Raw genomic sequence first — 13,954 nt, forward strand, 5'->3', positions numbered from 1 at the left:
AAAAATTGTTTCAAAGAAAAAAACACCAAACCCACAAGTGTTCTCAGTCTATATAAAAACCACCCTTTCTTATCAAGCAACACATGTTCATTTTTAATCTAAACAGGCAATTCTTTAAAGTCAGGTTAGAAACAGTCAGGCAGTGGGAAGCAATTTCATGTTATCTTTTAACACACCAATCTACTTACTTACTTTTCCTTTTCTCCCATCCCCCAATAAATTAAATCTTTGTTGTACTCAAGGAGGGGTAAAATATATTTAATGTATATTTCGTAGCACAAAATGAAAATGCTGAAATATCTGTCAAACTTCATCATTTAACTATAAATAATTTAAATACAATCAAGTTAGATGGCCTTCTAGCTAAAAATAAACAAACAAAAACCAAAGAAAATGCCTGTGTTTTGTTGTTGGATAGAGTAATCCAGACAGGCATCTGCCACTGGCACACTGTGCAGTGTCTTTTACAGTAAATTATGTTGTCCTTGGGGCCACAGAAGAAAATGCAGGTGGGACTGAATTGCCACCACTGCAGTGGACAATCCAGTGGACTGCTTAGGACAGGGTTTCTAGCATGAGTGCTGTTAGATAACTTCTAGAAGGACTAAAACCAGAACCAAATAATACAAAAACCATCCCAGTTACTAGAATATGCTTGACTTAGGGAAGTTTTCTACAATGGACATAGAACCCAAGAAGTCCCAGCTTAAGAAATGAACTATGCTGGGTGGAAATGATCCTGAATAAAATGACTGGGTTGCCAGAAAGAGCATAGGAGGATTTACAGCAAGAGCTGGGAAAGGTGAAAACAAAGTAGAAGTTGCTAACAGTAATATCATAGTTTTTATATCCTGTGTGTAATAACCTTTAATGAAATTTGATAATTAATTTTATACTATTTTATGTGTTTTTATTCTACAGTTGCATTCCAATTCCGACAAAGGTGATGGATCAGTCAAATACATTCTTACTGGAGAAGGGGCAGGGACTATATTTATTATTGATGACACAACTGGAGACATCCATTCAACCAAAAGCTTAGATCGAGAGCAGAAGACGCACTATGTACTTCATGCCCAAGCTATTGATAGACGGACAAACAAGCCACTCGAGCCCGAATCTGAATTCATTATCAAAGTGCAGGATATCAACGACAATGCACCAAAATTTACAGATGGACCGTACATTGTTACTGTGCCAGAGATGTCTGAAATGGGTAAGGAAAACAAACTGTGCTGTTCAACAATCTTTTAGCGAGTGCAAATGCCACATACTGTTTGTCAAAGTTATAACACCGTCACATCATTGAGTGTATGTTAAATATATTGGAGTTAAGAAGAGAAGAAGGCATGAAATATAACCTGTATGTTACTGGTGACATTCATAGTAAGAAAAGAGTACACACACACACGCTAGTTGTAAGAGAAGAGTCACTCTTAATCTTGAATGTGTTAACGTACATTCTTCGGTAAATTGTACTTTCCATTCTAGAAACGAGATGTATTCATATATCCTTGTTCAACTGCACACTTTATGGCATTCTCTTATGTCCACATGAGCATTCTGTACAATTCACAGAATCACAAAGGAACAGTAGTTTCCTAGATTCTTTTAAAGAATTTTCTTTAAAGTGAACTGAAGTTCAAAAAAGTACCAATCTTTGTATTTCCCTGTTACATAGTTCAGATACTCTTATTCTTTGAGGTACTGTATTGTGCAATCAGTTTTCTTTATTTAATACCTCTCTGGTGTTGAAATTAGTTTATAACTTTCCTCTAATAGACGAATTGCCAACAGAAATTTGTACAAGGAAAAAAAGGCAGTATTTCTGTGAGAAACACGGTAACTCCAGGACTATGCAAGCAATACTTGTTTGTGTGAATTACTACAGTGAGTGCATAGAGCTTCCAGTAAGAATATTGTGGGTCTGTATGAAATGTCTTCAGCTGTCTCTGATCATTCACCATGTCACAAAGCTTTACTGTTAGAGTTGCAGTTCATTTCAGTTTCATCTAAGCTTTTATCTCAGTTATCTCCCATTACACCACAGGCTGTCTTAATGAGTAATTCATTTCCTTTACCAACTGTTTCCAAAAATGCACAGCTCCATCTTTCTCTTTCATTGGTTTCTTTTATCTGTAATGGAAACCATTTTAATTGATTATTTCCTTCACCTTTAGAAGCATTTTATTTTCTGCATAGGAAGAAAGATAGTGGAAAAGAGATCAATATTATCTTCAAAATCAAAAGTAGCTAATAATATAATATAATATAATATAATATAATATAATATAATATAATATAAAATAATATAGTATAGTATAATATAATATAGTATAGTATAGTATAATATAATATAGTATAGTATAATATAATATAATATAATATAATATAATATAATATAATGTAATATAATATGTATTACATATAATAATATATATTATATTATGTTATGTTATATTATATTATTGATTAATATAACATTAATTTTTATTTGTATTCTATTTATGAAAGTTTTTTTTCACCTTCTCAATATTGAGCATTCTTACATAAATGTTAGTAATAATTCTGCAGTAATCAGAATCTGGTGTTACTGTACAACTACATCATACATGTTACTGTTTTCGAACGAATGATTTGAATAGTCTGGGATGGTATTTTGTGTTATAAAACAGAATGGATTATGGTAAACCAATGAAATTTTGCCAGTAAAATAGAAAATTGATGCATATGTTTTATAAATTAAATACTTTACTGGTTGTACTTGAGGGAAATCATTAAAATATCTATTCCACAAAGCTTTTGTGTTGTGTGAATAAACCAGAATTTTCATATTTTGTCATACAGGCATTTTATTGTAGGTGTACATTATATTTTCATTGCAAATTTATTATCTCTATTTTCTTTTTTCCTTGATTTGTTTGTATTTGTTGCATTCTGAAAGGATTTTTATAGTCTGCAATTTCAGGAAGACTAATTCTATTATTACTTCCACAGGATACACTCTTTGTGTCAAATGATGGAGATACCTCTGCCACTTTTATTAGTTCGATAATTAGCACTTTTTTTTGACATTTAGCTGTGGAGTCTATGCATAATTGAACTTCTTGATATTATTCTACAAATTTCTAAGGCGGCCGCCCTATGAATATCTCTTCTGGTTTTTATGTGATCATTTAAAGATCTTTCAAATTTACTGCCTCTCTGGAACAGTTCTCATGTTAAATGGTGTTATTTTTGATCTCCATTATGCTGTTTAGTTTCAGCAGCAGTTCTTGTTTGTCTCCTCAAGATGCTAGTTGGTATTTTCACCACAATTTGAACTTAATCTAGCTGTAAAAGCTGTAGAACCTTTATGGCTTTTCTTTTTTCTCAGGTCACTTACAAGTCAGTAAGGAAAGTTTTTAAATTTTTTGGCAAATATTACATCACAGTTTTCATTGTGACACAAAATAAACATACTATTTATGCTTTATGTACTATTCTGAAAGAGATGAAAGAAAATGTCTATTCCTTGCCTTCAATGAAACTTTTCCCTAAAATTTGGCTCAAGAACCAAGATTTATATCTGAAATTATTTCTTCTGCAGCATAAAAAACCCAGTTACATTGAGATCTCTATGGTCTGTTTTAAGGTTTAAGAAAGTCATCTTTATGTAAATTAAAAGAAAATAAGAATATTTTTCAATCAGTAAAAGACTTCCATATGTGTTAATCGTCAGCTGCAAAATGAGTTAAACACTCCATGTTAACATTTTAGTGCTGAGGTAATTTAGAGGTGAGATTAGATGACCTCTCGAGGTCCCTTCCAATGCTAATCATTCTGTGATTCTCTGATAAGAAGAGTTTTCCCAATAAATTCTACTTAAGAAATTGATAGGCGCAGTAGATTTTTCTGACTTCTTTTGAGAGTATTCCAATGTGAGTTAGTGATAATTTCAGATAATCTGGAAGACAATATTAATGTTGTTCATAAATATGATTTTTATTAGAAGTGCCTATTTTACTTCCTGTGTTGTGAAACTGAATCACATTTTGTTGACTGATTAGTGTTTTAAGACAGGATTAAGAATTACTTTAGTTAGGCAGAAAATCCCTGTGTTTATTAAACTTCACCTTTTTACCACTCGTTTTAAGTTTTTTGTTCACTATTGATTCATTTGAGATTTAATACTACAGTAAACTATGGAAAGTCATGCATACAAATTTGCATTCTCAACACACGTATTTCATTGAACTGCCTCATTAAACATTAAAAATTTGTCTTCAGAGAGACAAATTGAAATATTCCCTTTCAGCTTTCCTTTGATATGTAACTTCACAAAAAATTTATTGCAAACTATTAAAAAAAAAAAAAAGAGAAAAAACAAATGGAGATATTTTGAAATAAAAATATAGCATAGTTCCCCGATTGAATAATCCTTATTTTTTATACCAGAAAAAAGACAAAACTCACAGAGTGGTGTTCAGAGCATACAGATATGTTTTACAGCTCTTTATAAAGCATTAACTAAGAAAATAGAATTTCCATATTGTAATTTCTGAAATGTAGCGGGAAAGCATATGGAAAGGTAGTTGTACTCTGAATAAACAGAGACTCCAACTGGGAAAAAAAAAAGTCGTTTTTATTGCCTAACTTGAGTGACAAAATTCTTTTGTAGCAAAATCTTGAGGCTTTCTTGACAGGCGCTTTTGCAGTAAGATAGTAAAAAAGAATGGAAGGTATTGGTCTGATGTTCATATCTGTCCTGTGGTGTCCAGAGAAATTAGACCTCTATCTTTTGTATTTGATTACTTTTTTTTTTTTGGACTTGTTCACATTTAAAATAGCAAGAGAGCTGTACTGTATAACTCTCCATCTGAATCCTTCATTACACCTAGCTCAACAACAAGAAATGATACTGCATTTAAATGATACAAATGTATCCAGAATTGCAATTTGATTGTCATGCAGACGAGTCTGAATGATGCTAACTGTTAAAGAAGTAGTTGGAAGGTAAAAGCACCCACTTTGCCTTTTTTCTTGCAAGGCATTCTAACCTGCAGCTTTCACAAGCTGCCTTTTCTTGGTGCTCAGCCAATCAGGCAGGAGTCGTACAAAAAGCTGCTGTGGGGATATCTTATAAAATGCGGAGTGTGCTTGTGTGAGATAGTGAAGAAGTTAAGCTTCTGAAGTGCTGCATTCCACTAGAGTTTGAGAAGTAGGGTGGGAGGTTGAGTTAAAATCTGTGATTCTAAGGGTTCTTTTAGGTAGAAAGAGAACACTTTGCCACTATTCAATACTAAATTGCTATTATCAGGTATTTCTTGGGAGAGAGATACAGTTGTATTAGAAAATCACTGGGGCAAATTTTAAGATACAATGGCATTCCATTCATGCTAAAATGACCTGCCAGCTGCTTATGTGAGGTGATGCTTTTCACTGGTTCTGTTTCTTTTCTCTAACATCAATGAGTTATACAAGTGCTTAGATTCTTTTAAAATAAGGAGAGAGAATTCTGAGAGTGTTCAAAGAAGGAGAGAACTATGAAATCTCAGAATTTCTGTTTCTTTCTTCTGAAATATGCCAAAATATGTTCATTGATTTCAAGACACCTTGATTTCCTAGAATTCTGGAGAGAAGTGCTAGTGGAAACCCACACTATTGGTAGCTGTTTTCCTGGAAAAAGGAAAATCTGTAGATGAAAAGGTAGAGAAGTTGCCCAGCATTCTGGATAGTAAACTCTGGTAGGTGACTGACTATATCAATTGAATGGCTGTGTTTTTGTTTTATGCAACTGCAAAATAAAATCATTGTGCATCTATAACCTATTAATCTTCAATGATCCCACAATGTTGAAACGGACAAGTTCCTCTCAAGTTAGAAATTATTTGCAAACTATGCTACAGAAATATATATTTAGAGCATTTCAATGTCATAGAATAGCGGGGGGGAAATGTCTGTTCCTGGAAGTAGCCTCTTATTCTATGTTTAGTTAGCAAATAAATAGGGCTGAATTGATTCATAGAACATTTTAAGAAAAAACCACAAACCTTAATTCATATTTGTTTACCTTTCCACATGAACACAAATACAGTGGTTTAGTTACTTTTAACATTAATGTCTGAATAATTATGAACATACAACTAGCTCCAGCTTGATTTTATTACAATATTCAGCTTCAAAGTTATCCAGGTATCCTCATACTTGCTTTGTTGATATATTTATCTATGACACTGTATGCACTTGGGCTTTTCAGAGAGCAGAAGACACTATATTTAAGTATGTATACATATTTGCATACAATTTTACAAAGTCTCCAGTAGAGATAAAAACAGCAACTCTTGGTGCCCAAGTTAGTGTGGCACAAGTGAATGAAGAGTTTCTCAAAAAGTGAAGAAACCAAATCTGTGAAGGTTTGCATGCTTAGTTTGCTGGACCTGAAGTGAGACTCCATGACTTCAGATACTTCTAACTCAAGTGTACACTGAGGGTGTGCCCATTAACAAATATTTCTGTGCAATGGAAATTGATCTAAGAGGCTGAATAACTATAACTGAGGAACTGATGTCCATGCCATATGTATTTGGGAAATCTTATTTCAGATTAGCTCTGGCCCGGTCTCTGAGACTACGTGCCTATTAGCAGTCAGAATAAATCAGATGTGCTGCTAAAGCACATCTCCTGGTTTAGTTTCATCTGAAGAAATCTAGTTAGCATGCTCTGAAACTCTTCTATAAGGCAAATCAAAGTGTAACAAGTCAAGGAGATCAAGGGCTTCAACTCAAAAACATACTTCTCATCTCCACTAAATGTGAAATTGAACACCCCAGAGTGGAGGCAATACCTCAGTGGTTAATTTAGATGAGAATCTGCTTTCACATGCAGAGTTATGTGAGAGCAGCCTATTCTGTTTTGTTCTGTTCTGTTATTATTATTTTGGTATTTTAATGATGGACTAAAGGAGCCTGTAGAAAGCTGTGTCTGCATAAGGATAAACAAATGGAATGAAGTCTGAGACTTTACTATCTTACAATCTTACACTTCCTGATTTCTTATGGGAAATGTTTGGCAGTGATAGCAAAGATTTATCATTAAATGTCTTAAAAAATACAGTAAAATGAAAAAATCACTTGTCTCCATCCTATCTGTGCAGTACTTATGCATTTTGTTTTCTCAAAAAGGTTGCTCATAATTTATCCGACCTAGTGATGTGCTAGAAACTGTGATTTTATTCTTCTAATGGTGTTCATTATTAGCATAAAAATAATTGTCTTTTGAACTCATCTTTCTATTTTTCATATCCAACAAGGTTCTAGTAGTTATTTCGAGATCTTTGATGCCTTCCAATAGCTAGATTTCATTTTATTCTTTAAGCAACTTTTTTTGATATGGGGGAATTTATACAAGTTCTTGTGAATACTTCAGCATTCATTTGTATTGTGGATGAAGATAATCCTGAAGTGAAGAATTTGTGTTATTCAGAAATCAATATCCAAGCTTGGGTTCTGTGTGTGTGAACATATGTAAATATGCATGCTATGTAGTTACTATTTATGTTTACATCCTGTGTAGTTTCTATTTAGGTTTGTATGTATGTAATTAATTACCACATAAATATATAACAATTTCTTTTTTTCCAAATTAGTGTAACAATTTTTTCTTAAAAAATGATATCATGATAATAGGTGGAGAAAATGTTATTAATATCTCAATTTTAGAAGAGGAGTTTAGAGGTTTTTAAAATGTATTTGAAAATATTTATCAGAAAATTGTATTTGTTGCAAGTTAATGTTTATTTTCCTGTGTATACAGGTACATCTGTCCTACAGGTGACAGCCACAGATGCAGATGACCCCACATATGGAAACAGTGCCAGAGTAGTGTATAGTATTCTTCAGGGACAGCCATATTTCTCTGTTGACCCCAAAACAGGTGGGTATCTTATATTTCTGTTGATATGATTTAGCTAATATGTTGCAGTTAATTAAGTCTGGTAGGTGAAATGCAATGTACACAATGCAGGTATGTAGATTTTTTTTCTTATTCCTTTCGTAGACTGCTTCTTGCTCTAGCACTCTGAAATTTATAAGTTGCTATGTTTTGCTGAGTACTAAAATGAGCCTGCTGTGTACAGAATTAATTCTGCATCATGTCATGATGTGAGCCATTCAGCCAAACTGGAATAGCACTCTTTCATCTTTTCAAGCCTCTGTTTAGGAAGTGACTCAAGTATGCCTAACACATTATGATTTTCAATGCTTTGTTTTGCCTGAAGGATAGACTTGGGAGGATTATTGAATGTGTGCTTCAACACATATACCACAATAAATTGTTATAATTCATGTTTTTATAAAACTGCAGGATAGCCATTCAACTGAAAATTTATTCTATGATTGGAGAAGTAGAATGAACTGAAATATTTATGCTTAAATTCCATGCATCACCCTTTTCTTTTTTTCCACAAAGTGTAAGTTATGTATAATGTATCCAAACAGTTTTATTTAAAGAGAGAAAAAATCTCTTTTGGGAATGAGAGGTGTTGCTCGTTTTGGATTTTTTGAGGAGAATTATTATGATAATGATATTAATATGTTTATAAATTTCTAGGGTGTATTTGAAGACCTCAATAATGAGTAAATATAATATAAGAAAGTGTATTTTTTTAATAAATTTTTAACTGTTTCTCCCTTTCTATATCAAAGCTTTAATACTGAGGGGGAAAAATGAAACACACTGAACAGTGTATCTTTCACTAGTTAATTGTAGGGAATAATAATGGCTTTTAAAATGTGCAGATGTGAATTCAGCATAGTGTAAATAGTTTTCCTTTTAATATTTCTGCATTTAAGTTTCTTGGCTTGTGTCCACTGATCTCTGTGGCACTTGGAGGTGTACCCTTGCTTCATTATAAGAGAAGTGTATCTGTGCCATCTCAGAGAGCTTTGAGGTCAGTGCTGCTTTGATTATGAGACTCAACTCCGTGACCCTCAGAGGAGGGTCTTTCTCAAACTAAAATGTTCTATAAATTTGTGAGCTCATGTTAGAAATGCACAGAATGGAAAATCACTGCTACAGTCCTCATGCTCCCCTTGCCCTTGTGATACTTAGAAATACAACCCTAGTTTGTATTTCTAAATCTGTTTAGCTGCTCTGAAGCAATGGCCTGCATTTTTTATTTTTATAATGGTGTAGAACTTGCAGTCTGGAGCTGCTCTTCAGTAAGTGAAGAATCATAATGAATATTGTCTGTATCAAGTCTGCATCACACATGAAATAGTATTGTTATAATGAAACAACAGATGGTAGTGTATTTTCACTCCTCAAGCCTTAGGCTTTGACAGCGATTTAATAACACTTTATGAACTTAAACTCTTTTTGGTATTTCTCTAGAATATGAAAATAATTCTGATACCATAGTCTATGAAAATGGGAAAATGAGGTAAATAGGGCAGTAGCAAAAACACAGGAGAAAGCTTTTTGTTTTTATATGTTGCTTTTTCAGAATTGTAGAATAACAGTTAATTTAATTTGGCATGATAAAAGGGGAAGAAGCAGAATATTGGAAAAGATGGGAAAGTCTTGAAGAATAAAATTTTTCACTATGAAATTTCACTTTGAATTTTTGGGGCTTAAGACTCATTTTTTAAAACATCACTCTTCTGAATTTGCAAGCATTTCTGCGACCTACTTTTCCTAATACCTCAAGTGTTCAATTCCAGCTTAGCTATACTTTATCTGGAAATCTTCTGAATTAACACTTACATGCACAAGCTTCCTTTACAACAAAGGAGGTCCAAAAGAGGGAAAAAGGGAAAGAGAAAGGTCCCAGCATTAATGACAGAACGTTGTTTATGAAGCCTAAGGATTTCATATCATGATCAGTAAAGGTTCTCGGAGCAATCAGAAGCAGATATCAATGAGTGTTAATACTCATCTTAAGAAGTCTGCTACTTCTAGCTTAGTACTGCCTATACTTGGTTTTAAATGACTTAATATCTGAAGACTTTAAAGTTATGGATTTTTAGAAGCTTAGGTTAGAATAGTTTAAATAAGATTGTAGTATAAGGCTATAGAATTTATACATTTAAAGAATAATACGGGAACAGCACCAAATTACAAACTCTGAAGTAGGAAAAAAGTGTGTTCTTGGCAGAACAGCTTTGTCAGCTTATCTGATAAAAGGCTCTTCTCCACTCACTCAAAGTGGGGCAGTGTTGGGGTCCCTCCTCCCTGCCATGTGGTCCTGGGAGAGGGGCCCTGGGGGGGAGGCACGGGGTTTCCCTGCCCCTGGTCAACCTCGTTCCCCATTGGTTGTTTTGTGTTCCCGTGCGCGGGCAAGGACCCTCAGGTCCCGTGATTGCCACAGTTTTCCTCGGCATCCTCAGCCATGCGGCTGGGAAAATAAACATCTCTCTGAAAACATCTATCAAGAATTGGTCCATATATTTCTTTCCACGGGCCTCATTGTCTGATACACGTGTTGCAGTATTCGCACTGTAACAAATGCTAGGTAATGCAGGCAGAACGATCCCCGATCCCTAAGGACAGCGGCTGATTTGTGAGTAAACTCTGGATTTCTCTTCTTGTTTTTGTTTTGCTGTCCCATCTCTAAACTATGGAGGAACAGTAGAAAGAGTCTTGGCTCTCAGAGCCGCAACTGTCTTAAACTTGAAAAGATTCTTGAACAGTGATTTGTAAATTTTAGATTAATTCAAGCTCAAAAGGAACTGAAACATTTCCTTTCATGGTTGTTTAAGAACTTTTTCTACGTTTCTTGGGATTTGATTCTTACCAAAGACTTTTGGAAGACTGTTTGAACACAATTTCTGAGTCAAAATATATGCCGATGGAAGAATATTTTTGTGAATATTATTTAATTACTGATACTGTTGAACAATGTCAGCTGTGTCCTTGCGAAGTTAAAACTGCTTCAGGGACCGTGCAACCCAGGCCATGTGGACTGAGCGCTCTGCGAGCAGCAGCGAGGCAGTTCCCACGCGCTGGTGGAGCGACGCGAGCTGCAGTGTTGGCAGCGGAGCGAGGCACAGCGGCAGCGGCGCGACCCGGCGGTGCCCGCCTGGCCCAGCGCAGTGAGTGGTGGAGCGAGCCCTGTGAGAGGCGTGGTGTGTGGGCAGCGGCCGGCGGCAGTGGAGGTGGAGCGGAGCCGTGCCCAGCTGAAATGCGCTGGAGCAGGGCACAGGGGGGTCATTGCTCAGGGGCCCAGCCGAGACATGGGCGCGGCCCCAGGCAGCGACAGCACAGCTGTGACCAGAGGAGGGGGCGGCACGTGGGGAGCTGAGCAGCGCGGCCCAGCCCAGCCCACGCAGCCCCAAATGCAACCCTGGGAAGAGCGCGCAGGCACGGGCAGCCCCAATGGCCCCAGCAGCCCCGGCAGTTCCAACACGGGAGCGAGTAGAAGCAAAAAGAGAAAGCAAAAACGCAGCAAGACAGAAAACAGCAGCCACTCAAAAAAAGGAAAAAATCATCGTAGCTAAGGCTTTAGGAATAATAAAATGGTATAATGTTAAACAAAATTATGGTTTTATAATGAGATGTGACAACCAGGAAGACATATTCGTTCATAGAACTGCTATTAAAAAGAATAACCCTGAAAAATACATCCCAAGTTTAGGAGATGGAGAAGTAGTAGAGTTCAAAATTGTGCAAGGTAGAAAAGGGTTACAAGCAGCAGAGGTCACTGGGTCTGGTGGTGTTTTTGTGAAAGGCAATATATATGCTAAAAATCGTAGTCATGTTAGGCAATATCTCCATTATAAACAGTCCTTACAGTCTCCCTTTCCTAATCCCACCTTTCTCTTTTACCCTATATCCTATTACCCCCAGTGTATTCCCAATCCGTTTCTTCACCCATGGTTTCCCTCACAAAACCATGCTTTTGCCAGTTGTTTGCCCAAAAATCCCTTTGCAATGCCAAGTGGGGGATGAAGAGGGGGAGGGAAGAAATTAACTATTGTTGTTTAGAGTTCCAACAGGTAAAAATAGAAGAAACCCTCTCCTGCCTCAGTTTGCTCAGCACCATTTCCTGGCCATGCCCTGTCCTCGATCAGCAGTCTGTTCTGTGTTTCCTTATGCTCCATTTCTAACTCCATTTCCTGAGTAAAAGGTCTCTCTCTTATATGCATATGTGCATGGAGATTTAAGTATTAGCAGCTGGAGCAGGACCATGAGTCAAAAGGGTCTGAGTGTCTGTTGCCAGCAAACTGGAAAATGCAGACTGTGTGTGTGTTACATGGGTGTCTATGCCAGTATGGGATCACTACAGGGTCTCAGGCTGGAATAGCCAGAAAGCTGGATGAGTGGCTTGGGTGATGGATATCCATTTGGCCAAAAGTCCAGACCAGAAAGCTCAGGAGTCAGCTGCAGGAGCCAAGATCAGTCGAGAGCAACTGTATGGTATGTGGTTTGAGAGCCCTGTTTGTAGCTGTGTGTCTCTGTGCATGAGGCAAGGGGAGACCAGGGTAGCAGGAACCAGCAGGATGGCATTAGGAACTGAGGGCCCAAGGGGTCCAGGTACTGTTACTGGATGTACTCAGTGTGTAAGGCTGTGGGGGATCAGTAAGTGTGCTGGGTTGAGTAGGGGTGTGTGATTATGTCCACGATTAAAAGGGGGTCTGTATCTGGAGCTGGAGGGGAGCTGAAGGCCCCAGACTTTTATGTCCAGATGGCACCAAGTGAAAAGTCCAGGTGTTGCCTACTGGATAGACCAAGTGTGGCAAGTTACAGGAGCAATCCATGCTGAGTATGTGAGTATATTTCCAATTATAAATCATGCTTCCTCCTGGTCAGCTGGAAAAGGATGAGGTTTTTTGTGCTGTTCGTGTTTGAGTACTGAGTGGTTCTAGTTGTGTGTCACCCATTGCATGTTGCATCTGTGTATGTGCCTCGTGGGAACACCGCTTGACCTCACACTGCTTCTAAATCATGGATTAAAAATAATGAGGTGCAGCTACCTCATCTCCATTAGGCTAACAACAATCTAGTTTATCAGTTGATTGGCTCTAGGACTTGTGTTTTGCTTTGTTTTGTTTTTCCCTGGGTAAAAATTGTGAAGTCTCTGCATTGAAATTTGCTGCAACTATGTAATTTTGGCTGTGAATGTCAAAATTATTTTCCATGCATAACCTAAAGTTTTAAGACTTTCAAAACCCTTTGATTTTGAATGGCTTTCTAGGAATTGCTCTGTATTTGTGGTTATTATTTACTTTTGGTAATTAGCTGTGGAGTGTAATAATAACTAGTTATGTAATTAATAATTACTTGCAATAGCCACTACTGATTCCTATTTTTTTTCCTACCCAACTGCAGCAAAACACTTGTTCAATTTATAAATAAGTATGTACTAATAATGCTGGAAAAAGAGAGGGAAGAAGTCAATGTCTAGATCTTAGGTATATTTGCAAAGATTATGCGGATAGGATTATATGTTTTCTTAAATCAAAATATTCAGGGAACCCCAGAAAACATGAAATGCTTCTCTGTAAAAAGAAAATAAAACAAAAAGTGAAGTTATTAGTGAAAAATAGAGCAAATAATTTATTTAGATACTTAGTGTTAATAAGTTAAGAGTTCCCTTACTCCCACATTTTCATGTATACATCCTCCCACTGCTACCTGTCTTCAAACTTTGAGCATCGTTAGAAATGCCCAAATATACATGAAATCTTTTCCTGGGAGTTTGAATTGCAAATTCAATATTCTGCCTTTCCCAAACCATGAGGTCTTTTGATCCATAAACTTGATTTATGGTCTGTCCTTGCTTGTTCTTTGCTTACGTTGAGTGTGGCTCATCAAAGACCAACAGCCAACATTTGCCTGGTAACTCAGCACCAGGAGCTTTTTTTATTTTTCCTGAGGAAACCTCAAATTAGCCTATGTGCTTTTTGTTGCAGCTATAGCAGCCCACTTCCTATTGCTACAGGCTTTGGGAGTGAAAAAGAAACCTGTAGTCCAA

The 13,954-nt window shown here is 36.4% G+C and overlaps 1 protein-coding gene across 1 annotated transcript in view; it reads left to right on the forward strand.

Annotated features, from left to right (window-relative positions):
- The window catches only part of CDH18 (cadherin 18), a 246,804-nt gene that overhangs the window by 115,370 nt on the left and 117,480 nt on the right, over nucleotides 1–13,954 (forward strand). Inside the window, exons 4-5 of the mRNA XM_069005894.1 lie at nucleotides 922–1,216; nucleotides 7,795–7,914. Of these exons, the coding sequence (XP_068861995.1) occupies nucleotides 922–1,216; nucleotides 7,795–7,914 (415 nt within the window). The remainder of the gene's footprint in view (nucleotides 1–921; nucleotides 1,217–7,794; nucleotides 7,915–13,954) is intronic.

The sequence above is a fragment of the Aphelocoma coerulescens genome, chromosome 2 (genome assembly GCF_041296385.1).
Source record: "Aphelocoma coerulescens isolate FSJ_1873_10779 chromosome 2, UR_Acoe_1.0, whole genome shotgun sequence".
NCBI classification, from domain to species: domain Eukaryota; kingdom Metazoa; phylum Chordata; class Aves; order Passeriformes; family Corvidae; genus Aphelocoma; species Aphelocoma coerulescens.